Genomic DNA, 25,635 nt, shown 5'->3' on the forward strand with positions numbered 1-25,635 from the left:
TGTGTGGTGCTTGTGCAACCATTTGATAGAAGGGACTGAGTCGAATATAATTTAATGTAGTCTTTTATTATTAGTGCAGTAAATTAAACAAGGTTTTAGTCTCTAGGCATTACAAACGAGGCACACAAGCGCTAATTCAACTATGGAACTTTAACAGTGCTAATATACGGGCTTCCCTATAGTTACTCAAAAAACCTGATGAGCGGAAAATGTTTTTTCGCCATTTGAAGCCCCAGCTTAAACTTTGAGGTAGAATTAAACCCCCTTTTCTGAAAGAAAAACAAAATCCCATTCTCCCAAGCAAGTAAATATTTGCTGAGTACATTTCCCTTTCAATAAATGCAAAGCAGCCTCTAAAGCGTCTCGAACACTCAGGACCATTCCTGAATAAATCCCTCAACTCTTTCTGCAGTTCATAGAACGAGACCTGCTTTGGAGCTCACATAACACCATTCGACTAACCTAAAACCACTTTTAGGTTTACACAAAGGAAGATTTATCAGTCTATTAAATGTTTATGTAGATATTTGACTTTAATAGAAAACCCTTTTTCACATATCTTGATATTTGTGTGCATTTTATAAAAAAAAAAATATTTTGCATACCAGTTATTTTACAACCAGATACAATATGGGGAAAGTTGCTCTAGATATAAACATCTACCAGAAGCATAAATGTGACCCTGGCTCACAAAACCAGTCATAAGGGTCAATTTTTCAAAATTAAGATTTATACATAATCTGAATGCTGAATAAATAAGCTTTCCATTGATGTATGGTTTGTTAGGATAGGATTTGGTCGAGATACAACTATTTGAAAACCTGGAATCTGAGGGCGCAAAAAAATCTAAATATTGAGAAATTTGCCTTTAAAGTTGTCCAAATAAAATTCTTAATGTATACTACCAATTTAAAATTAAGTTTTTATATATTTACAGTAGGAATTTTACAAAATATCTTCAAAGAACATGATCTTTACTTAATTTCCTAATGATTTTTGGCATAAAAGAAAAATCTATAATTTTGACCCATACAATGTATTTTTGGCTATTGCTACAAATATACCCCATCGACTTAAGACTGGTTTTGTGGTCCAGGGTCACAAATAAAAAAACAAACAAAAAAACAGGTGGAAGTAAGCATTAACTTGCAACAAGCATGAACCTTCACAACATTCTCAAACTTTTAAAATAACGGTAGGTTGCGTTATCCTGTAAAACAACTTAACGTTCACTAATGAAGTGTAGCAAATCCAGTAAACGTGGCTGTTTGTCAGGTGCCATTAGGTCAGTGTGTGAGGTTTTAGAGTGCTGAGTCCTTCTGTCCACCTTCATTAAAGAGCAGTTGAGGCTGGTGAGGGATGGAGAGGATTGACCTCTATAGTTGTAAGAAGTCTAATCTGAGCTTCTGAAGAATGCTGTGGTGTTAAAAACAATAGACCCCAAAAATATGCACAAGGCCAAAAAGAAAAATATTTTCTACAATATTTTGTTCAAACTAACAGTAATGTAAAATGTTCCCTGCAAGATTTTTGGAAATATTTACGAAACAATGAACTGAGATACAGCATGTACCTACAGTTGAAGTCAAAAGTTTATGTACACCTTGCAGAATCTGCAAAATGTTAATTATTTTACCAAAATAAGAGGGATCATACAAAATGCATGCTTTTTGTTTGTTTGTTTTTTATTTAGTGCTGACCTGAATGATACATTTCACACAAAAGACATTTACATATAGTCCACAAGAGAAAGTAATAGTTTTAAAAGTTTACATACGCTTGATTCTTAATACTGTTGTTACCTGAATGATCGCTGTTTTTTTTTTTTTTTTTAGTGATAATTGTTCATGAGTCCCTTGTTTGTCCTGAACAATTAAACTGCCTGCTGTTCTTGAAGAAAAATCCTTCAGATCCCACAAATTATTTGGGTTTTTCAGCATTTTCGTGTATTTAAACCCTTTTCAACAATGACTGTATAATTTTGAGATCCATCGTTTCACACTGAGAACAACTGAGGGACTCATATGCAACTAATATAGAAGGTTCAAACACTCACTGATGCTCCAGAAGAAAACACGATTCACGGGGGTGAAAACTTTTGAACAGAATAAAGAAGTGTACATTTTTCTTATTTTGCCTAAATATCATATTTTTTAACATTTAGTACTGCTCTTCAGAAGCTACATAAGATTCGTGCATGTTTCTCAAAAGACAAAATAAGTTCAATTTACCCTGATCTTTAAATGTAAAAAGTTTTCACCCCCCCCAGCTCTAAATGCACCGTGTTTCCTTCTGGAGCATCAGTGAGCAACTATCACTAAACTATATGTAAACATCTTTTATGTAAAATATATTTTTCAGGTCAGTATTAAACAAAAAAATACCATGCATTTTGCATGATCCCTCCTATTTTTAAAAATAATTAGCATTTTGCGGATTCTGCAAGGTAAACTGTACTTTCAGGTATTTAAAAAAAAAGTTGCACGTATTTTAATGTTTCTATATCCCAAAATGTTCTGAACTTTAAAAATGTTCATGTGGCTTTGATGTTTTTAAACACTGCCTGTGGTAACTGTTTCATGGATCACATTGGCTTCCTCAGTACATTAAACTTTCATTAATTTAAAAAAAAGAAAGAAAGAAAGAGAAACATTTGGAAGAACTATGGCTAAAACCAATGTGGTTTACCAAGTTAAACAAAAATCAGCTGAGTGTTAAAAAAAAATACACACCAACTGACATAAAACTTCGTAGGGAAGATGGGAATAAGAAAAGGAACTATTTCCCTAATCCAGAAATGTAGCTATAGCCTAGTCAGAAAATATAAAAATATTTAAACAGCTATTATATGTCCATAACATGTCTACTTATAATATCACCAAACCTACAAGTAAAAGAAAACTTAACTATCTTAAGACAACACAAGAAAAAGCATCATCCACTGAGTAGCTAAAAACTGGCCTTGTTTGCATATGAACATGAGCCAAAAGCAAAAATCCATAATCATAACAAGATGTGCGAAAGCATCTAAGCCTTTATTTATACATCAGATTGACTTGATTATCCCCTGCAGTGCGATATAACCCATAGTCTTGTGTCAGAGGGAAAAAAAAACCTCATATGCCAGAACAGGCCTGAGTAATGAGGAAAAATAATGCAGCTACTGACATGTGAAAGTTTAGTGCACTTGATTGGAGTCCCCAGAACGGTCATCCCTTTTATATAATGTACATTTTCAATATTCTCAGTAGCATTTAAATGTCTTGAGCAGTTTATGATAATAGTGAAAGAACGTTAATTTTCACTGCAAGAACATTACAATGGAAGAAGTATTTTAAAGAAAGCGCACACATAGTCGACTCTTAGGCACCAAAGGTTAGTTATATATTTTGTATATTGTATATGTTGAAGCTAAAGAGTTTTTTGCAAGAAAAGGTGATTGCCTGCGTTCTCGTTTCACAATTATAAGCAGAGATGCAGCATGAATGCATGTCAATAGCATAGTGGAATGAAGTGTGCATACCAAAAGTGTGACGGTGAGTCCATCATGGAAAACTAGTGTCTGTTTCTACACACAGTGTAGATCCAGAAAAGATGTTTCCATATGCTGACACCATACCTCAAGGATGATTGGTTTTTCATCATCTGATTGACTTTGCATATGTAAAGTTGCCATCTAGAGGAGCGAAGAGGTATAACACTACCACAGCACAGTTTTGCAGAAAAGAGCTCCTGATAAAAATCACCCTCCCAAACCACTGCTGTCAAATCAAGCGATGCTCCTCCAGTTTTAGTTCTTAAAACGCGTCTGCTCGCATACATGGTTGAATTTCCTAAAAGAAGAGAAAACAAATGTACTTATTAAGATTGACTTTTATCATACCATCATCTGAATTATTGAGCATGATTATGGTCATTACTCAAGGTTTCTGCAGGTTTTATGAAGGTACTTTTCTTCATATAATGGACTTCATTGGTGCCCAGATTGGTGCCCAGATCTGTCTTTTTTTTTTTTTTTTTTTTTTTCTTTTCCAGAAAATAAAATTTTTTTATACTTTTTAAGCACAAAAGCTCGTGTAGCACAGACTCTGGGATGCGCGTTCACATACTACTGAGTTTTTCGCAATACTCTACCTTTTTTAGCCGGAGTACACAGACAATGAACTTAGACGTGATTCGTAGAATTGATGGGAAGCTCGGATCATTTTACCTACTGGGACCTTTGAGTCTCGTTCAGCAATATGAATGAATCTTTATTCTATTCATTTCCTTCATTTAATTAATTTTAACAAAATATAATTAAAATGTTACGTGTTACTTCCCTAACACATGTACTGCTTGCACAAACATTGATTACACGACAAACAAGACAAAACTATAATGCTATAAGTGACAGCCCCACAAGATGAACGAACGACTCGAAAAACCCGAAGTATCGAAACAGCTGAACTAATTGCAGTACAGAACCTAATAGTCCTCAAGACGACTCATTCTTCCCGAGTCACATTAAAGATTCGTTCAAAATGAACAAATCGTTCAAGAAAGACCCATCACTAATTCGTAGCATCGTGAACGCGCATCCCAAAGCCTGTGCTACAGATCGTTTCGCTAGATAAGACCCTTCCTCCTCGGCTGGGATCGTTTAGAGCCCTTTGAAGCTGCATTTAAACTACATTTTGGAAGTTCAAAATCGGGGCACCAATCAAGTCCATTATATGAAGAAAAATCCTGAAATGTTTTCCTCAAAAAACATAATTTCTTTACGACTGAAGACAGAAAGACATAAACATCTTGGATGACAAGGGGGTGAGTAAATTATTTGTAAATTGTTGTTCTGAAAGTTAAGTTCTCCTTTAACATTTTTATTTATTTACTTTAAAAAAAGCTTGAATAGCTCTGCAAATGTCTTAAATGAATTCTTAAATGAAGATACATTTACTTTGCTAAGTAAAATGACAAAAATATGAAGTCTTGTTTGATGAGAAATTGATCCAAAAAGTAAGTTAAATTAAAACAAGAACAAATATCTGCAAATGTTACCAGAAAAAAAAAAGAAAAAAAAAGGTTACACTATATTTTAAAGTGTCCTTGTTACAGGGCACTTACACATGTAAGTACTGAGTAATATTAATTAACTACATGTACTTACTATATGGTTAGGGTTAGGATTAAGGTTTGGCTTAGGGTTACTTGCATGTAATAATGCATAATTAATTGTTATTATAATAGTAAGTACATGTAATTTTGTTATAAGAAAATATTCAAATTACTTTTTCAAATCAGTAACACCAGTTACTTTTTTTTTTTTTTTTTTTCTTAAACAATTTATTGACTGACAAGTCTCCTGTCGGGAAATCGGGGGTGATTATTCTGCATTAATTCATTTCACTCATAAAAAAAAAAACAGATTCAGTATTCCTCAAAATTAATAAAAACAGTGAAATGGAAACACAGAATATAAGGCAAACCTGCAATAATACATTTTTTAAAACTGATGTATGGTTTGTTAGGATTGGACAATATTTGGCCGAGATAAAAAAAGAAGTTTTTAGCAATGCTATAAGTTTTGATATATTTATGGTAGAAAATTTACATAATATCTTCATGGAACATGATCTTTACCCATAGAATGTATTTTTGGCTATTGCTACAAATATACCTGTGCTACTTTTTTAAAGATTTATTTTTTGGCATTTTGCCTTTATTATGACAGGACAGTTTAGAAGTGACAGGAAGCGAAGTGGGAGCCATCGGCGCCAACATACCTGTGCTACTTAAGACTAGTTTTGTGGTCCAGGCTCACAAATATCCTTTATGTATTTAATCCCACTTTATTTACCAATTTCTTTGCTGCTGACCAGTCCTTTGATGACCCAGTTCAACCATAATAATAAGCAATATTTATTTTACATACACAAACATGTGCTTTTTTTTTATTGCTGAAAAATGTTCTTCTCCTTAGAGAATTTACTTTTCTTTCAGCTTGAGGTGTATTCATTTCACTTTTTTACATTATGCTTTTATCTTTGCCAAAATGAGAATTTTTTTTATATTAGAAAAAAACAAGCAAGCCCTGGCCAGACTTCAAAAGCAATGTAACAGATTACTTTCCATAAAAAGTAACTAAGTAACTTAATTAGTTTCTTTTTAGGGACGCAAAATTGTAATGCATTACTTTTAAAAGTAACTTTCCCCAGTTCTGCCCCAGTGACAGATATTTGTTTTGTTTTAAGCATAAACTCACTTAATTTTGTTCAGTTTCTCAGAAAACAAGACGTCATATGTTTATTTTGCATCTCAAATAAATGTATCTTAAATTAAGCATGTTTAGATATTATTGGAAACCAACACAAAAATACTTTAAGTGCAGGCAACATTTAATGCCCTAACTTTATGAATGTAAGTCTTTCTGCTCTGGTTTAAGACCCTTTTAGACCCTCAGAAACCCTAATTAACAGAACTTTTACAGAATTTGACAATGTCCTAATAAACAGGCCTATGTTGTTGTACTGCAGACTGACAGTGCATACATGTTCAGTAGCTGCCCTCTACTGGTGGACATGAGTATGACATGAGTATGCTTCACAGGATGTGGACATAAGGATGGATGAATGTGTATTAGACTTTGGTAAGTAAACTTTAAATTTTAGTTTAAATTTAACACTGTGGTTTTAAATGTCGCTGACTTACAAAGCGTGGTGTGCTTTCACTTGAGTCCGACAGTTGCGTCCCCAGTAACAGTTTGGTCTGGCAGTCACAGAATCTGCGTGGGGAGAAAAAAAACAGCAAATTACTGCTTGCAAAAACGTTTTTATCATTTCAAATTAATTCTGCACTTTTATATATCTGGATTGATGTCTACCTACAGCAGAGAGGCATAAATAAATACTGTGATGCTAATATGACTGTGCAGCTTTTAATGCATACGAGTCTTACCTGGCAGATCGGATGGAGGAATATGCTCTCTGTATTTATATGCGAGCTCTCTAAAAGTGCGAAGTCCACAGCAGTAGCACAGGAAAGAGTTTGCAGTGATTCTGTAATCTGAAATACATGCACATATGAACAACAGTGAATTAAAGAAAATCATTTACCTGAGATTTTCAGTGAAATAGTACTAGATACACTGAACTGATGCATTGATATACAATTTCTTGATCATAAGGATGAGTGCTACAGTGAAATGATAAACCAAACTATCAGAGCTGGTATTAAATATATATATACACATATGAATGAGGCTTCCAATCACTTTATGGTCAGAGAAAAAGACAAAAAAAACTGGTAAGAAAGATCTCTGTGATGTGAAAATGACCATCACACTTCCACAGAAAAGTGCATAATGTGATAAGGCATCCCCCATTTAGGAATATTGTGGTTTTGTTTATATCAACCACCCTTATTTCAACCTGTGCCTGATCAACATTTCAAAATTTCTCAATATGACCAAAGAGCAGTTACCAGAGAGCTGGTACAGGCCCTGCTGTACAGCCTGAAGCGCTTCCTGCAGCATATGCCTCCAGGTCTTTCCTTGAGAAGTCAAATAATTCTGCCACAAAAAAAGCAGTAATGAACACCAGCTTAGATCTCAAGAGCTATATAATTAAAATTCTAACAAATACTTGAAATTAAAATTTGGAGTTGTTTTGGTAAAATATCCTCCTGAAAATTAGAATTAAAAAGTAGAATTAAAAATGTGAGCTAGCCCATGAAAAGTTAACCTAGGGCTGGGTTTCCAAGCGGGATGCAAAATGCATTTATAGTTTAGTTTAAGATGAAACAAACAAACAAACAAAACCCACAGCAATAAACTAAAGTATCAGTAAGAATAAAAAAAATACTTTTTACAGTGTATTAACATGCTACTGTAGCATGAGATGAATCAAATCAGTGATTTTTTTTTTTTTTTTTTTTTGCAATAGCAATAGCACACTTCTCCTTAAAAAAAACACACAATTTGAGATTTAATGTTTGTCTGCAATACAAGTTCAATAATTAATGTTGGGGATTTGCTCAAATTTGCTCAAAATTGCTCAAGTTTGTATTGATAACTGAAACAACTACACATTGTTTCCTTCTTTGAAATTAAGCTGAAATTAAAAAATAAATGAAAAATGAAAATTTGAAATGTTGCCTTAACAACTAACTTAAATAAATTAACCTGGAATACCAAAAAAAAAAAAAAAAAATGCTAAAATGGAAATAAAAACAAATGAAAGCTAAATATAAATATTTAAAACAAATAATAATAAAAATGACAAAAGAATATAACAAAATTAGCTATAACATAAAAAAGCTCATTCTAAACATTAATAAATAAATACTATAATAACATATAAATAACACAAAAATAACACTGATCCCAAAATATGAGCAAACATACCTGAAGGACTTCAGACTCATACTGATTGCCATTAAAAACTCCATCCAGACATTTATCATTAAGGTTAAGTTCTATGAGGAGAAATAACCACAATCATTATTATAAAATAACACAGGCAGGCAGGAAAATTCTATCCACCTTATTTTTCCTGTAAGAGCGGACACATTTGTAATTTGAAGTTCTTAGCAATGCATATTACTAATCAAAAATAAAGTTTTGATATATTTATGGTAGGAAATTTACAAAATATCTTCATGGAACATGATCTTTATATCCTAATGATTTTTGGCATAAAAATCGATCATTTTGATCCATACAAATATATCCGTGCTACTTATGACTGGTTTTGTGGTCCAGGGTCACATATTATTTTAATTTATCATCTATGAAGAACACACTGGTTTGTAGAGCAAACACTTTTACTGTTTACTGCATTTCATTATCATTCTTCTTGTTGTTTTTTCCCTATAACGGCTAATGAACCGGAAGTCTCACACATTTCCAGAAGACAGTTTACTTCCGCATTGAAAAATAAAGTGGATACAGAAATCTTAACCGCTCAGAAGCCTACCACTAAAACGTGCTAGGCAGCCGTGACAGCCGATCCGCTGGCAGCCCCAGTACACGTGACAGTAAGGTTTCTGGCACACCATACCTAGTCAAATGAACAGAGAATAAATCATCAGGTGACTCCAGGAGGCCTGAGAACATTGACGGACAGGTTTCATGATCACTCACAGTGCTGCGGGGACATCTGAGGGGGAAGGTGCTCGAAGCGTCGGTCGGGCATGGGCTGCAGGCAGCAGGAGCAGATGAGGTGACTGCCCTGAGGAGGACATCTGAACTCCTGAGGAGCTGCAGCAGGAATACAGCACATTTAAATATATGAAGAGTTGCATGGATGTATCTGTTGGTGTGTGAGTGCACTGTCTAGACAAAGGGTGCCCAAACTCGGTCCTGGAAGGATGCTGTCCTGCAGAGTTTAGCTCCAACACCAATTAGACACACCTGAAGCAGCTAATCAATCTCTTACTAGGCATACTAGAAACGTCCCGGCAGGTGTGTTGAGGCAAGTTGGAGCAAAACTTTGCAGGACACCAGCCCTCTAGGACCAAGTTTGGGCACCCCTGGTCTAGACTCCAGTGTGAGCATTAATAACCTGGAGAGGTGTCAGAAGACGTGGAGGGCCCGTCTCCAGGCACCTTCGCTGGCCCTTCTGATTGAGCGGGCTCACAGATCCACAGGGCGGAGCTAAGCTCCTTCCGATAACCTGGACACTGCCGACACATCATATAGGGCTGACTGTGAACAAACATGTTAGATCAGAATGTGTTTCAGTAATCACTTTAAAACTTGAAGGAGAAGCCCACTTCCAGAACAACAATTTACAAATAATGTACTCACCTCCTTGTCATCCACGATGTTCATGTCTTTCTTTCTTTAGTTTTTGAGGACATTTATCCATATAATGGACTGATATGGTGCCCCGATTTTGAACCTCCAAAATGCAGTTTAAATGCGGCTTCAAACAACCCCAAATGCAGTTGTAAACAATCCCAGCCAAGAAAGAAGGGTCTTATCTAGCCTAACGTTCGGTTATTTTAATTAAAAAAATACAATTTATATATTTTTTAATGCCAAACGCTCGTCTTGTCTCACTCTGCCTGGACTGTTTTTGTTCCGGTTCATGACAGTTAGGGTATGTTGAAAAACTCCCATCTCATGTTCTTCCTCAACTTCGAAATCATCCTATATCGCTGTTTTTTTTTCCTTTTTTGTTAAGGGTGTTTGATCTTCTTTGAATGTTCACTTTGCAAAGACTGAGTCGGAACTTCTGCAGTCATGTAGGATTATTTTGAAATTATTTTTGAAGTTGAGGGAGAAAACACGGTCAGAGTTTTTCGACATACCCTAACTGTCTTGAGTGAAAACAACCGATAGTTTCGCTAGATAAGACCCTTCTTCCCCAGTAGGGATTGTTTACAATTGCAATCGTTTGAAGTCGCATTTAAACTGTATTTTGGAAGTTCAAAATCGGGGGAACCATATCAGTCCATTATATGGAGAAAAATACAGAAATGTTTCATCAAAAAACAATTTCTTTACAACTGAAGAAAGAAAGACATGAACATCTTGGATGACAAGGGGGTGAGTACATTATATGTGAATTTTTGTTTTAAAAGTGGACTTCTCCTTTGATGGAAGCTACTGGACATCTGCTATTTTAAGATCCAACCAAGAGAATCACAATTGTAACGAACATTTAAAGGTACAACATGTACGTTTTCACCGCTAGAGGGCACATATTCAAAACAAACAAAGAACTAAAGGCGTAATTTGATGACGCTGTGATTGTGTGTGGAATCATGGGAATTGTTGTCTTCATCACCACAGCCAATGCAATCCGTTGGACTTGGGCAGACTTATTAAGGTCACTATAGTATGAAGCAGGGTGGGGCTGAAAGTCGTGGAAGCGAAACGAGGATGCTGGAGCGATTGCTAATGAAGGACGAGCGCGATACATGGCTCAAAAGCAGCGGCGCTTTTATTATGCCACAGTCGACCACTTCCGCTTCTTCCTATCATGCATATGTGTGGTAAAACAGAGCTGTTTTATCATACTAGATACATTTGAGTGTGTTGAAAGTTCTGTTATAATGCTACTCTGTGCGTTCGTCACCTGTCTAATAAAATGCATAACATATTAAAGTGTCTTTGGGGTTTCCGTGTTTTCGACAAAATAAAACCGGAAAGTCGAGGGTGTATGATGTCATTGGCAGGCGACGCAAGGACATGGTCCGTTACACTAGTTAAAACTGCTTATTTATCTGGATTTAAACATTCTTGTAAACATCTGAGATAATGTAAGTACACAAGTCAGCAAAATATACAACACTGTTCTAGTGGTTTATGTAATGTATGTAAATAATCTTAAATATTGTGTCTTTAATAAAAACAAAATACTATAATAATTTAGGTAAATGGATTTTCCTTTCTTAAATTTCTACTAAATGTACAGCACAAATATGACAGCACTTCCTTTAAAAAAAAAAAAAAACAAGCTTCTGAATGGACAATAGTTACTGACCTCATGTCAGAAATGTCGCTGTCATTGTCTGAGAGTTCAAACAGATAGTCTGAACTGCCCTCCTCGTCCGAGTAGGAGCGCTCAACCTTTGGCTGCAGCATGTCCTGCGTGATCTTGTTCCGGGCATCCATGCTGCGCAAGTCATCTTCACTCCGACACTTCTCTAAGACCAAAAAAAAAAAAAAAAAAAAAAAAGAGAGAGAGCCACAAAAGTTCAGAAATTTGTTCAAAATTTTTACAATTTGTACAACTGTTAATAATAATAAGTGTGTCTTAAGCACCAAATCAGCATATTCGAACTATTTCTAAATAATCACATGACACTGAAAACTGGAGTAATGATGCTAAAAATTCAGCTTTACATTACACAAATTGTTCAAATATAATAAACATTAAACTACAGTTTTAAATTGCTATAATATTTCAAAATAATACTGTCTTTACTGGATTTCTTAATTAAATAATTGCAGTCTTAGTTAGACTTCTTTCAAAAATGTAAAAAATAAAAAAATCATGGAGCTCATACTAAATAACATATAACAGTAAACCTTATGACACTAATTATTAAAAAATATCTATTTAAATTGATCATTTATACAATTGCTAATTTTTATACGGATTATTAAAAAAAAAAAGCTTGCAAATGGTTTATACTCATGTTGTTTAGTTACATTTAACTTGGTGTGAACAGGTCTTAAAGTGAGAATACAGGTGTGATACAGTACCTGGGTGCTGGAGAAGGTAAGCCTCCACCCAGGTTGTTGAGGATGTGGTTTTTACGGATTCTTTCCACAGGACATCGGCAGGTTGGGCAGAGGGAGGAACGCTCCATCCAACCAGAATAACATGCCGCGCAAAATGTATGCATGCAGGGCTGAAGACTGTATAGAAACACGTACATGAAAATTCATTCAAATTGCTCGGCCAACTTGTCTATTCCTGTGAAGGTGTTGATTTGCGCACACAGGACTGACCTGACACAGTCATGCAGCAGGTCCTGGCAGACAATGCATGTGAGGGATTCTTCCATTTTGTCTGTCGTGGCTCCCTCAGTTTTCTCTTTCCCTGCTGCTCCTCTGAGAGGAACCTGAGGAGCTGCTGCAGCAACAGCAGAGTCACTGTGAGAAGATCCACACCCATTCTGATCATCTGCAAGACAGACAGTTACATTTGAAAGTGTTTACATAGTACAACACTTCTGAAATGCATCTTAAAACCAGATATGCATTACCACTGAAAGATCAGCAAGATTTCATTGTTTTAATTAATTTTTTTTTTTTTTTAGCAAAGACACATCAAAAGTGACAATAAAGACAAAGCTTCTATTTCAAATATATTCTGTTATTTTCAACTTTCTATTAATCAAAGAATCTTGAAAAAAAAAGCATTACTGTTTCCACGCTGATAATAATAAGAAATTATCTTAAGTACCAAATCAGCATATTACAATGATTCGAATGATCATGTGGCATTGAAGACTGGAGTAATGGCTGCTAAAAATTCAGCTTTGCCATCACACAAATAAATTACATTTTAACACATTAAAATAGAAAACACTTATTTTAAACTGTAATAATTTAAACACAATATTACTGTTTTTACAGTATTTTTTATTAAATATACTGCCCTCCAGTTTGGAAACACCCCTGGCAAAGTGTGGTTTTGGATGATATCAGCATAAATCCTTATAATTTTTTGGTGCAAATACATTAAAGTAACTTGAGATTATCATTGAAGACCAGCAATAATAATTTTCATTTTGACTACATAATAATGGCAATATATACATGTCAAAGTCAGACACGCCCCTTTGCCAGCTGTGATGCCTGGTTACTGTTTTAAACTTGGCCCAGGTTCTTAAAAGATTTTTGGGTCAGCACACCTTAAAAGCTTCAACAAATGATTGGCAATTAAGTTTAGAATACAATGAATTCAGGCCCAGATTATGCAGAGCTGTAATAGTTGCTAATGGTGCATATTTTGATGAATCGAAAAAAAAAATGAATCGAAAACATATTTTATTTGTAATAAAATATGTTTTTGTAGTTTGTGTTGTCCCTTATCAGTGCAAAATTATCACAAATTAAAAAGGATTCATGCCAATATTGTCCAAAACCCCACATTTCTAGGGCGTTTCCAAACTTTTGGAGGGCAGTGTAAATGCAGCCTCGGTGAGTATGAGAGATTTAGATTATTATTTAGATTATCAGACAGAAATCATAAATTATTTATAATATTTTATATTATTTACAACGTGTCACATTCATTTATTTTACCAAAACTGTGTGTCACAGTGTTATTGCACCTTTGTCAGTTTTTCTTCTTTTCCTCTGCATTTCCACCTCTGGCTCCGTCTGTTGCTCTCCTTCAGACCAGCAGGTCCACTTGAGGCGAGTGTGATTCATGACCGGCTCCCCAGGGCTGCCTGCTGGTGCAGTCATCTCTGATTCTCCTTTACAAATAACCGAAGACCTCACTGGGATCTTCTTTGCAGACACATCTGCTAAATATCAAATACAGGTTTTTTTTTTAGGCATTTTTGGACTGTCAACATGGTAAAGACTTGTTCACACCAAAAAATGAGTGTCCACAGTTCTTTTTTTTATAAGCACACACTGCTCTTTAAAGCAGGATGGATTCAGACTGGCTGTAAATGTAAAAAAAAAATGTTCTGAAGAAGCAATCCCAATCATGTTGTTTCTCTGTTTTAGCCACATTGTGGATTCCGCTATCATTTTAAAATTAGAATGATTTCTAAAACAGTATTTTTACTGTTATATTTATTGTCCTTGGTCTCAACAGGCCTTGAATCTCAAAAACTCAATGCACAGATGAACAGCAGCACAGAAAGCCAATGCATTTGCATTTATATACTAGTAATTTTCTCATCAAAGTAAATTGCATGAAAGTGCACATTCAGTGTAGATGGTAATTACCAGAGCAGGTAGATAAGGGCATGTTGTAGAAGTGGAAGGAAGAGCTGGAGGTAGATGGTTGAGGATCCTCATGCCCAGACTGAGGTAGAGGCTTCACAATAACAGGCTCTACTGGTGCCGGTTCACTCTCGGTTTCTGTCAGATCTGAATCTTCTTCTCTTCGAGCATCTATGGAGATCCCAAAGAAAAAACTCTAACTTGCAGAAATGGTCAACAATTGCACAACCCTCACTATTTACCTTTCTGTTGTAAACGTCTGTTTCCATCATTTCTATTCAAAATATAGTCACTTAAGCAATAGCAAAACTAACTCTGTATAACAGGAGTATAGGAATATCTGTATGAAATGTTATATTCAGTATGGCTTCACCTTCAACGTCCTGTGAGTCACTTTCCTGTGGCCTGATGGCCTGATAAACGTAAGCAATGTCTGCAAAACCAAAAACAAATAAGTGATGTGTCTAACCTGTGTGACCTGTTTGGATGCAACTATACTACCGAAATAGAAAGTACTTAACAAATGTGAAAACCTACTTTGCTCTGGCTCATTCTTTCTGTACACAAAGTGAATGACATCACCATTCTGCAGTAAGTGCATCTGTTTCTTCACCACTTTGGACATGTTGATCACTGTTCCATTGGTGCTGATGAAAACAAACAGATCATGATCAAGCAGAAATTATAGTGTCCATAAGTATAAATTTCATGGATTCCTTTGTATGAGTGCTATTCAGAGGCAAAATTACTAAATTTATGAATTTCCTGTATTTCTCAGGAACAAAAAAAAAAAAAAACAGGAAAAGATTATGAGAAGTTATTAGTAAATGCGTCGCAAGTCAGCTTCAAACTCAGCGCCTGAGCAGCATGTCCAAGCATGTCCACTTAACCACCAAGCCACATTTCTGATGTTTCCACAGTGCCTTCTCATGTATTTGAAACACATTAGATCTACAGGTCTCTTTAAAGATGACAAATTACCCATTTATGAAGGTAGAACTGATCTATCAACTATTTCTTTCAAAACAATGAATAGAGACAGAATAAGGTGCCTACTTAAAGCCTTGTTGAAAATAGCAAAGAGAAAGTTGTACAAAAAGGTAGAGAGTAAAGCAAGTCATTTCAATCATGCTGACAAAGCACTGTGTAAAACACAGCATATCGACAGTCTAGCTGACATTTACTTAATTAGCTGGATGGAGCAGCATTGGTGAGCTAACGTATATTCAAATACATGAAACATACAGTCACTACGGACACACATCGACTACTGTATCTCCACTCGCTGACTATTAGCCAAATTACAATTAATTATTCACCAAAGCAAAGATTAAATGTCATCAGGGAATTGGATATATATTTGCCGCAGGGCCAAGCGTGTCATTAATTGAATTCACTTACTAATGTAATTACAAGTCACTCAGTATAATTTGCAAAAACTTAATAGAACTAAAAAGAATTAACAGTAACTGCCTCTACTGAGTTTTTTACTGGTACATCTACTTGTGAAAAAAATTATACTATAGCATTACCATTATACATCAGTCTTCCAAAATAATATTAGTTCTGTAAACTTAAAAATGTACTCATCCCTCTTTCTTGCTGTAATCAATGTATGAGGAAATATTTCAATATAAGAACTTACAATATATGGATCAACGACAAGATGTAATTTTGGTGTCCGCATCAAATTATATTTACACACATGTTATTGAGGGCAAAAGTTTCTGCAAAATGTTAATCATTTTACCAAAATAAGAGGGATAATACAAAATGCATGTTGTTTTTTATTTAATACTTACCTGAATAAGATATTTCATATAAAAGACATTGACATATAGTCCACAAAAGAAAATAATTTATGATAAATTTAAATTTATGTTAATGACCCTGTTCAAAAGTTTTACATTGATTTTAAATACTGTGTTGTTACTTGAATGATCCACAGCTGTGTTTTTTTTTTTTTTTTTTTTTTTGTTTAGTGATAGTTGTTCATGAGTCCCTCGTTTGTCCTGAACAGTTAAACTGTCCGCTGTTCTTCAGAAAAATCCTTCAGGTCCCACAAATTCTTTGTTTCTTAGCATTTTTGTGTATTTGAACCCTTTCCAACAATGACTGTATGATTTTGAGAACCATTTTTCACACTGAGGACAAATGAGGGACTCATATGCAAGTATTACAGAAGGTTCAAACACTCACTGATGCTCCAGAAAGAAAAACAATGCTTTAAGAGTCGGGGGGGTGAAAACTTTCGACCAGAATGAAATGAAAATGAGTACATTTTTCTTATTTTGCCTGAATATAATATTTCTTTCATTTTGTACTAACAAACTACAGAAGATACTTAGATATTTCCCAGAAGACAAAATTAGTTCAATTCACCCTGATCTTCAAATTCAAAAAGTTCTTATTTTGGTAAAATAGTTAACATTTTGCAGATTCTGCAAACTTGATTCTGCAAAGATTGTGTAAACTTTTGACCTCAACTGTATACAAATGTATGTCTTATTATAAAGAACTCATGATGTCAAACAGGTGGTCCTACCTCATGTCCTCCAGCCACACCTTTCCTGAGTTCTGATCTTGAGTGATTTTGCAATGATTACCTGAGACCAGTTTATTAGCCGGGAATGCGAGGTCACAATCTGAGAAGAAAACATATCTTCAAGGTTATGATATAGAGACAAGTAAACAATAAATCAAAATAGAATATATTCTTTTTCTTATGGTGTACAATCCATCACAGTGTTATTAAAAACAAAAAGCAAAAAGTCTTTTATCATTTTTTAACAAAAAGAATTGTTCCACTTCCGAAAAGTTTTGCCTGATGTCACCTTTAGGCCCCGTCCCAGATGCCAGCCTAAGCCTTTACATAAATCTGCAAATATGCTTTACAAAGATGCTCGGTTTAGCTCAAACAATAGCGGTGTGAAAATGAAAAAAGCATTAAAAACATAAAGTCTAATTTTAAGACCATTCATAATAATGCATGAGGGAATGCATGAAATGATAAATGTATACTTTGCAATAAATGTGAATGGCAAATAGGACACTCTACGATTTTATTTAATACCCTGCTTTCCATTAAAACATGTGATGCTACTGAAATAAAATTGGTTGCAAATGCATTTTCATGTTGATTTTAATAAAGCACGTTCCTCTTTTCATCAAGCACCTTTTCTTTTCCTGACCTGGCCCATTACTTTTTTTTTTCCCAGACACATTAGGCATGCAAGTCTTAAATGAAGTATAGTGTGGCGTGATGTGACGTAAGGTTAAAAATGACACTAATATAGTAATAAAGCGTATCAGTTCTGCTAATAACCGGCGCCGAATGTTACTGTGAAGCGTGCAGAACCAAACAGAGACATGGATTAATATTAATTAAAGCGGGAAAAGAGACAGTCTTCAAAACCAGACAGACACAGACAGAGTCAAAGGGATACAACCTTTCCCTGCACACCACAACACAAAAAAAACTACTTAATATTCCAAGAGCAAGTCTTCAATAGACGCCTTTGTCATTATTGGGGTGGGGGTTCGTTTGCTGAACTAAAGAGAGTATTGTGAAAGGCATGGGCTCACTCAATATATGCAGACACCGCTTCAGACTGATTATCATGTTGAGGGTTAAAAAAAGTAATAATTAATAAAGTTAATAAGCAAAACGAAAAAGTAAATGAAGTTCTTGTAAAATGAAAATTATTTCGCAAAACAAGACTGAGCAACTAATATGATCAAACACATTAAAAGCGATGATGTTCAGCGCACCTTTTTTTCTCCCCACCATGCATTCTCTGTTTATAAGTAATATCTCTGAACCCGGAGATGCGTCGACTTTCACCAGTTTTCCCCAGGCCTGTCCGCTGCCTTGATGCGCCATCTTCTCCTCTTCCATATTTAACCTGCCAGACAGCAGATCACGTCACCTAAAGAAGCATGAGGCAAAGAACACAAACACAAATATGCCATAAAAGCAAATAGATGCAAATGCATTTACTCACAATTCTGATTATGGTGAAACAGTTGAAAAATGCACTGTGAAATACTACAGACAGCATGTTATATGTGACCCTGGATCACAAAACCAGTCATAAGGGTCATTTTGTCAAAATTGAGATTTATACATCATACGAAAGCTAATAAATAAGCTTTCCATTGATGTATGGTTTGTTAGGATAGGACAATATTTGGCTGAGATACAACTATTTAAATATCAGGAATCTGAGGGTGCAAAAAAATCTAAATATTGAGAAAATTGCCTTTAAAGTTTTTCAAATAATGTTCTTAACAATGTATATGACTAATCAAAAATTAAGTTTTCATACATTTACAGTAGGAATTTTACAAAATATCTTCATGGAACATGATCTTTACTTAATTTCCTGATGATTTTTGCCATAAAAGAAAAATCAATAATTTTGACCCATACAATGTATTTTTGGTATATTTGCTACAAATAATCCCCAGCGACTTAAGACTGGTTTTGTGGTCCAGGGTCACATATGTAAAATAAAATATATAGCAGACCAGGTAGTGTTTGTAACCCAAGATTAGTTGTAACCATCAGTTTAACCAATTAGAAACGAGCTACAGGAGTGAAATGATACTTTTCTTGAGCACCACCCTCAAGTTAGATTGCTTGAGAAATTTGACAGAACTGGGATCATCTGAATCAGCATTATAAGCTTTACTAATATCACATGTATCATGACTCACTTATCTACTTCTGCTTTCTACATTTCATGCATTTTTCCATATTGGTTTCCAGTTTTATTAGTGGCTTTGAATTAACATGTTTATCATTAAATATGGATGGGGTGGCAAATTTGATTATCATAATAAATGCATGCATTCAATAACCAATACATTCATATAAAACCATTATTATTACAGCACTGGTGGTGAAGAAGGGTGTAACAACACTCTTTTTACTTGACATTCATTTTATAAAGTTTATACAAAGTATATATTTCAAAACGACTTTAATTTAAAGCATTCATATGCAAAAATATTGCATGAAAGTTTTAAATAACTTACTTAGTGCAGAGTGTCACAGACTCTTCACCTACTTCATAAACATTATTTCCAGCTATTCGGTCATAACAGAAGTCAGAGTGCTAACCAGCTAACTCAAGCCACAAAAGTGTTTTGGGTTAAGCTAAAATCGCTAGAGTGCATTAAATGATTTGTGCTAAATGTGTAAAATCTTGAATTTCTTCAAGTGAGTGTTTTCAAGTCGAGTTTTGTTTTGGGAAGCTAAACAAGAGCGTGAAACGGCGGAATGTTTACGCGACGGGCTGCTAACTCTGAGTCGCTAGCCCACAGTCACAACAGTTAAAAATAACAAAATTAGACTGTAAACTCAGTCTCTAATGTATTGAATGTACTAACCTAACCAACGTCCGAGAGTATCCGAAGCATTAGCGCATGTTGACTTAAATCCTCTGGGTGCTTTCGTTTTTATTTTCTTGAACACTTCCTGGCCAGCAGTGGCATTTTCAGGCATCAGCTGATAGAGAAGAGGAGGAGGAGGAGTGTATGTGAGAGAGAGAGCTAGAGAGGGAGAGAAAGAGAGAGAGAGAGAGAAAGAGAGGCTATGGGAATGAAGCTAGCAGGGGGTCACCATGCTTCTGTCTGGCCCATGAGAAAGCCCTGAACAAAAACCTGTCTGGAAGGATGTCTAGACAAGATGGTTATACATTTAGAGCTAGACATCTCTGATGGAGAAGTATGGACTGTTGTGAATGAGTTATTTTTTAGATTCTGCATAATTCATTTAATACTGATTTGAAACTAAACATTAGTGATGATTTCTGTTTTCCTTTATTTCTATAGTACCTCACTATACAGTACTTATTTTTAAAAGCAGGTTTACAAATGATTTAATGCATGCAAATGCAAAAGTGTTTGGGACTTGGTAGAAAATTTCAGTGAAATAAAATAAATAAATAATGTGACTATTTTATTTTAATGATAAGAGAGATAGCAAGATTAAAATCTTTTTAAGCCAGCATCTCAATTTTGTTTTCCTTCATTTAAGTTTATACACAGATTCTGATACAAAATAAAAATGATAAATGACATAAAGTTAACTACAAAATCTTGACAGTAGGAAATGTAAGAAAATAAAATCTGCATATTTTTTGTCTTTTTTTTTTTTTTCTGTCTTACTCACCAGGGATTGTAAGCAATATATTATTTAATTATTTCTGTAATAAAATATTTTTTCTCTTTGTATTCTCTTTGTTTATACACTACCAGTCAAAAGTTTTTGAACAGTATTGTTTTTTAAAGAAGTCTCTTCTGCTCACCAAGCCTGCATTTATTTGATCCAAAGTACAGTAAAATAATTATAAAATATATTTACTTTTAAATTAACTGCTTTTTATTTAAATATATATTAAAATGTAATTTATTCCTGTGATCAAAGCAAAATTTTCAGCATCATTACTTCAGTGTCACATGATCCTTCAGAAATTATTCTAATATGCTGATTTGCTTTTAAATTTTTAAATCAATATTTAAAACAGTTAAGTAAATTTTTTTGGATTCTTTGGTGAATAGAAAAATTAAAAGACCAGAATTTTTCTGAAATAAAAAGCTTTTGTAACATTATACACTATGTATTCAAAAGCTTGGAGTCAGTATAGTTTTTGGGGGTTTTTTTTAGGGGGGATTATAGAAATTAATACTTTTATTTAGCAAGGATGCTTTAAATTAATGATAAAGTGACGATAAAGGCATTTCTAGCATTACAAAAGATTTCTATTTCAGATAAATCCTGTTCTTCTAAACTTTCTATTTATCAAAAAGACCTGAGAAAATCTACTCAGCTGAGATTTTTTTTTTTTTTTTTTAGCAGCAAATCAGAATATTAGAATGATTTCTGAAGGATCATGTGACTGGAGTGATGATGCTAAAAATTCAGCTTTGAACTCAGGAATAAATTACGTTTCAAAATATATTCAAATAGAAAACAGTTATTTTAAATAATAAAATATTTCAAAAATTAACTTTTAGCTGTTCTGTGGATAACATAAATGCAGGCTTGGTGAGCAGAAGAGACTTCTTTAAAAAACATTAAAAATCTGTGGGGAACAATGTTATTATAAATATGTAGAAAAAAACATTTAATCTTTTATCTAATTTTGCAAACAACCTTTATAATATCACACTTATATTGTCTCACATAGTATAGATGGGTTTTTGTACATGAATATACCTTGCAATTGAATAATTATAACTATTTGGGGAAATCAGAAAACCCACCTTAAAGCAAACCAATGGCTGATTTTAGAACGATAGGAAACAACAGACATTTTCACACTGACACCACAAAGACATTGCATGTGAACACACAAATCTACAGCAGAACCCAAGCTGACTTGAACTCTCATCTGCAGAATATGATAAACAATGTCTAAAAATAAATCTCCTTCTGTTTAGATGACTTGATGTAGTGATACGAGTCATGTATACAGTCATTACACTGGATGAGTGAAGAGTGGTTACAACACTAACAAATGTATTCCGAACTCCTCACAGACGGGGTCAGAAGAAGGATTTGAAGAGTGGGGGATACATTAAGGCTGGGGTCTTTGAAGAGTAGAAGAAAGAGAGAAAGAGAGCGATTGCTGATAACACGCTCTGTGACTGTGAGAAACTGTCACAGTGTGTGCAAGGTGCAAGACTGTGGTCATTTGCTTTGGCAGCAGTTCTTTGGCCAGCTCTCACTTAGCTTTTCATAGCCTCTCTTAGATTGAATAGAGTGTCTCAGAGGGCTCTAAAGGTGTCTGTGCAGTCTGGCTCTGATAAGCAGTCAGGCAGTTTTATGTCAGAGCCTGTCTGTTCACATTCAGTCCGTGCCAACTCATGGAGCCCTGCAGTTTATTACACTGCCAGGCTGGGGAAAGTTTAACCTGACAGATTCACTCAAGCACAGCACAGCTTTATTTATTTAAATAGATAAATTATTTATTAAAAGATTAACTGCTGATAAACTTGCTCATCAGAGTTTTGCTTGCTTTATTTTTTCTTCATTTTTTTTCCTTAGGCATCTATATACATATGCATTATGATTGCTGTGATTTGGTGGACAGCTAATACGATTTGCAGATGCATTTAATACAGTGACAACATTTTATACACTATTTCATAAACTTTCCTTCATCTAAAAAATTCTTAAATTACCAGTCATAAGTTTTTGAACAGTAAGATTTTTAATGTTTTTTATAAAGTGTCTCTGCTCACCAAGCCTGCATTTATTTCATCCAAAGTACAGTTAAATTCTATTTCTATTCTATTTTCTGTTGGAATATATTTTAAAATGTAATTTTATGTGACATGATCCTTCTGAATTCTAATATTCTGATATGCTGCTCAAAAAAAACTATTATTATTATTATTATTATTATGTTGAAAACAGCTGAGTAGAATTTTTTCAGGTTTCTTTAATGAATAGACAGTACAGAAGAACAGCATTTATCTGAAATAGAAATCTTTTGTAACATTATAAATGTCTTTATCAACACTTTTGATCAATTTAAAACATCCTTGCTAATTTAAAGAATTAATTTCTATAATCTTTGCCCAAAAAAAACAAAAAATTATACTGACTCCAAGCTTGGCTTGGAATGGTATAGTGTATAATGTTACGAAAGCTTTATATTTCAGATAAATACAGATCTTTGGATCGTTTTATTCATCAAAGAATCCTGACAAAATGCACTGAACTGTTTTAAATATTAATAATAATAATAAATGTTTCTTCAACAGCAAATTAGCATATTAGAATGTTTTCTGAAGGATCATGTGACACTTAACACTTAAGTAATGATGCTAAAAATGTAGCTTTGATCACAGAAATAAATTACATTTTAAAATATATTCAACTAGAAAGTGGTTATTATAAATAGTAAAAATATTTCACAGTATTACTGCTTTTGCTGTACTTTGGGTCAAATAAAAGCAGGCTTGGTGAGCAGAAGAGACTTTTTTAAAAAACAAAAAACCTTTTGACTGCTAGTGATTTTGGGGACAAGGAAAAGCAAAACTCTGTGCAAATATCATTTTAAACACATGAAGTATGGAAATATACAAAAGTAAATAATGGCTTGGTCAAAGACTTGGTTTTAAGACCTATAGCAAAAGGGCAAAAAACGCTATTAAAAATAAAATAAAATAAAAATAAACCTATGTGACATAAATAATAAATAAATATAAATAGTTAAACAAACAAAAAAAAACTTTCACATTCAAAAAAAAAATAAAAAATAAAAAATATTTGTCAACTATAAATACACTAATAATTGGATATAGCTGTATTTCTACAAACCATCCAGCAGGGGTAGCTGTTGATCCATGACAGAATTGTCATAGACGATTGCTCCTGGATACAGCTCCTGAACATTATCTATACATTTGTGCATATTTACATTTTTTTCAGTAATTTGTAACAATAAAACATTCAATGCCATTTGTCAAGAAACCAATTACCACATTATTCATAAACCCGGGCGATCAGACTATTAAACATGATTGGTATTCGTTGATAGTACGTGCGAAGGATGCAGCCAAGAGGCACAAATGTCAGGTCAAAATTACATTTTCACATATTTGTTATATATATGGCTATTTTGCAGAACCCGGGTTTTTATATTACGGCAGATATTTTCCTCTCGCCTGCATCTCCACAGGTCGTTTCTATGGAAAACAGTTTTTGCATAATCTCATTGGCATTTGTTTATAAATTGGTGCTCTGGAGGGGCTTTACGCATGCGTAGAGGGATCGGCCTCACAGGGCTCTCATCTTGTTCAGTTCATCTTCACTCTCAGCAGAACACCCTGAATGGTGAAAGGCCCCGCTGAAAAGACCAGAATGAATTCCCAGCATGCTTCATGCTTGTTAGCGCTGGTTTGGTGCAGATTTAACTGGTTCTTTCCTAGAAAAAAACATCCATGCGTGTGTTCAGATGGCCTGTTTTAGTTTTGGTCACATTTAAACTGGTCAGGCTGAGAGAGATTTTTTTTCTTACATAACTAACCGTGCAGCAGTAGCAGCACTTCCTTCAGCATTTCTCCCAAATTCACTGATTTGTCAGTAAGTCTGCATGATCACAGACTAACAAATCCCCCGTGCTTCTCCGACAGTCTCACCACGACGCTGCAAATCAAAGACATGGAGAACTGAGACAGCAAAGGCGGCCCAACTTCATTTAGAAAAGAGTCACCATTCAAAGCCTGCTTGCCCTTCTTTCAAAACCCTTATTAGACTTGGTGAAGGGAGATTACAAGCAAATAAAATTACTTTAATTGTAATATTGGATTTCATAATAGCCTCAGATATGTAATTATGCCCCTCTTAAACTTTTCATTAAAAAACCATTTGGCAACAACAAAGGACATTATGCCGGAGCGTGCGCCATTTGTGATGGCGCACAGCTTGTAGGTATTAGACATATTTCTCTGGGAAAGAAAATAATGAGCAACCCAAATAAAGCACAGAAGGACGAGGAACTGATACCAGGTGAAAGAGCAGCGTTAATTAATGTGAGATTCACTGCACATGCAGAAGAACACAACAGGAGCAGGGCACACAGCGCCTGCCATTTTCATGCATGATGGACATTTTATCTCTCACAAACAGCCTCACAGTGAACCAATGTATGCCCGCATGCGTCAAAATGTAATTCGTGTTTGATTATAATGGCTATTATAAAATATTATAATAAAAGATTCTAGAGATGTATCAAAAGAAGATAATGGAGGCATGATTTGTATTTATGTACATAGTCTTAACCTCATCACTGTTGGTTTAATGTGGGTAACACACTTGCAAAATTGGCAAAGCTGGTCAGGAAAAAAATTAAAAAGGTAAATCTAGATGATAGTTGATCTACCTACAGTTGAAGTCAACAGTTTACATACACCTTCTGCAAAATGTTAATTACTTTACCAAAATAAGAGGGATTATACAAAATGCATGTTTTTTTTTTATTAAGTACTGACCTGAATAAGATATTTCAAATAAAAGACATTTATTTTTTGTGTATTTGAACCCTTTCTAACAATGACTGTATGATTTTGAGATCCATCTTTTCACACTGAGGAAAACTGAGGGAATCATATGCAACTATTACAGAAGGTTCAAACGCTCACTGATGCTCCAAAAGGAAAAACCTTGCATTAACAGCCGGGGGTGAAAACTTTTAAAAGGAATATGGATGTGT

The 25,635-nt window shown here is 34.4% G+C and overlaps 1 protein-coding gene across 1 annotated transcript; it reads right to left on the bottom strand.

Annotated features, from left to right (window-relative positions):
* Positions 1–47: 47 nt before the first annotated feature.
* chfr (checkpoint with forkhead and ring finger domains, E3 ubiquitin protein ligase) lies at positions 48–19,952 on the bottom strand. The gene is given in 19 exon segments (XM_051110796.1): positions 48–3,833; positions 6,691–6,763; positions 6,937–7,044; positions 7,462–7,549; positions 8,384–8,454; positions 8,955–9,038; positions 9,122–9,238; positions 9,543–9,685; positions 11,472–11,634; positions 12,197–12,224; positions 12,226–12,352; positions 12,446–12,620; positions 13,777–13,971; positions 14,408–14,575; positions 14,778–14,837; positions 14,942–15,051; positions 16,950–17,049; positions 18,176–18,333; positions 19,799–19,952. Coding segments are annotated over 18 exon segments (1,980 nt in total). The 5' UTR covers positions 18,303–18,333; positions 19,799–19,952; the 3' UTR covers positions 48–3,790.
* Positions 19,953–25,635: the final 5,683 nt, after the last annotated feature.

The sequence above is a fragment of the Labeo rohita genome, chromosome 5 (genome assembly GCF_022985175.1).
Source record: "Labeo rohita strain BAU-BD-2019 chromosome 5, IGBB_LRoh.1.0, whole genome shotgun sequence".
NCBI lineage: Eukaryota > Metazoa > Chordata > Actinopteri > Cypriniformes > Cyprinidae > Labeo > Labeo rohita.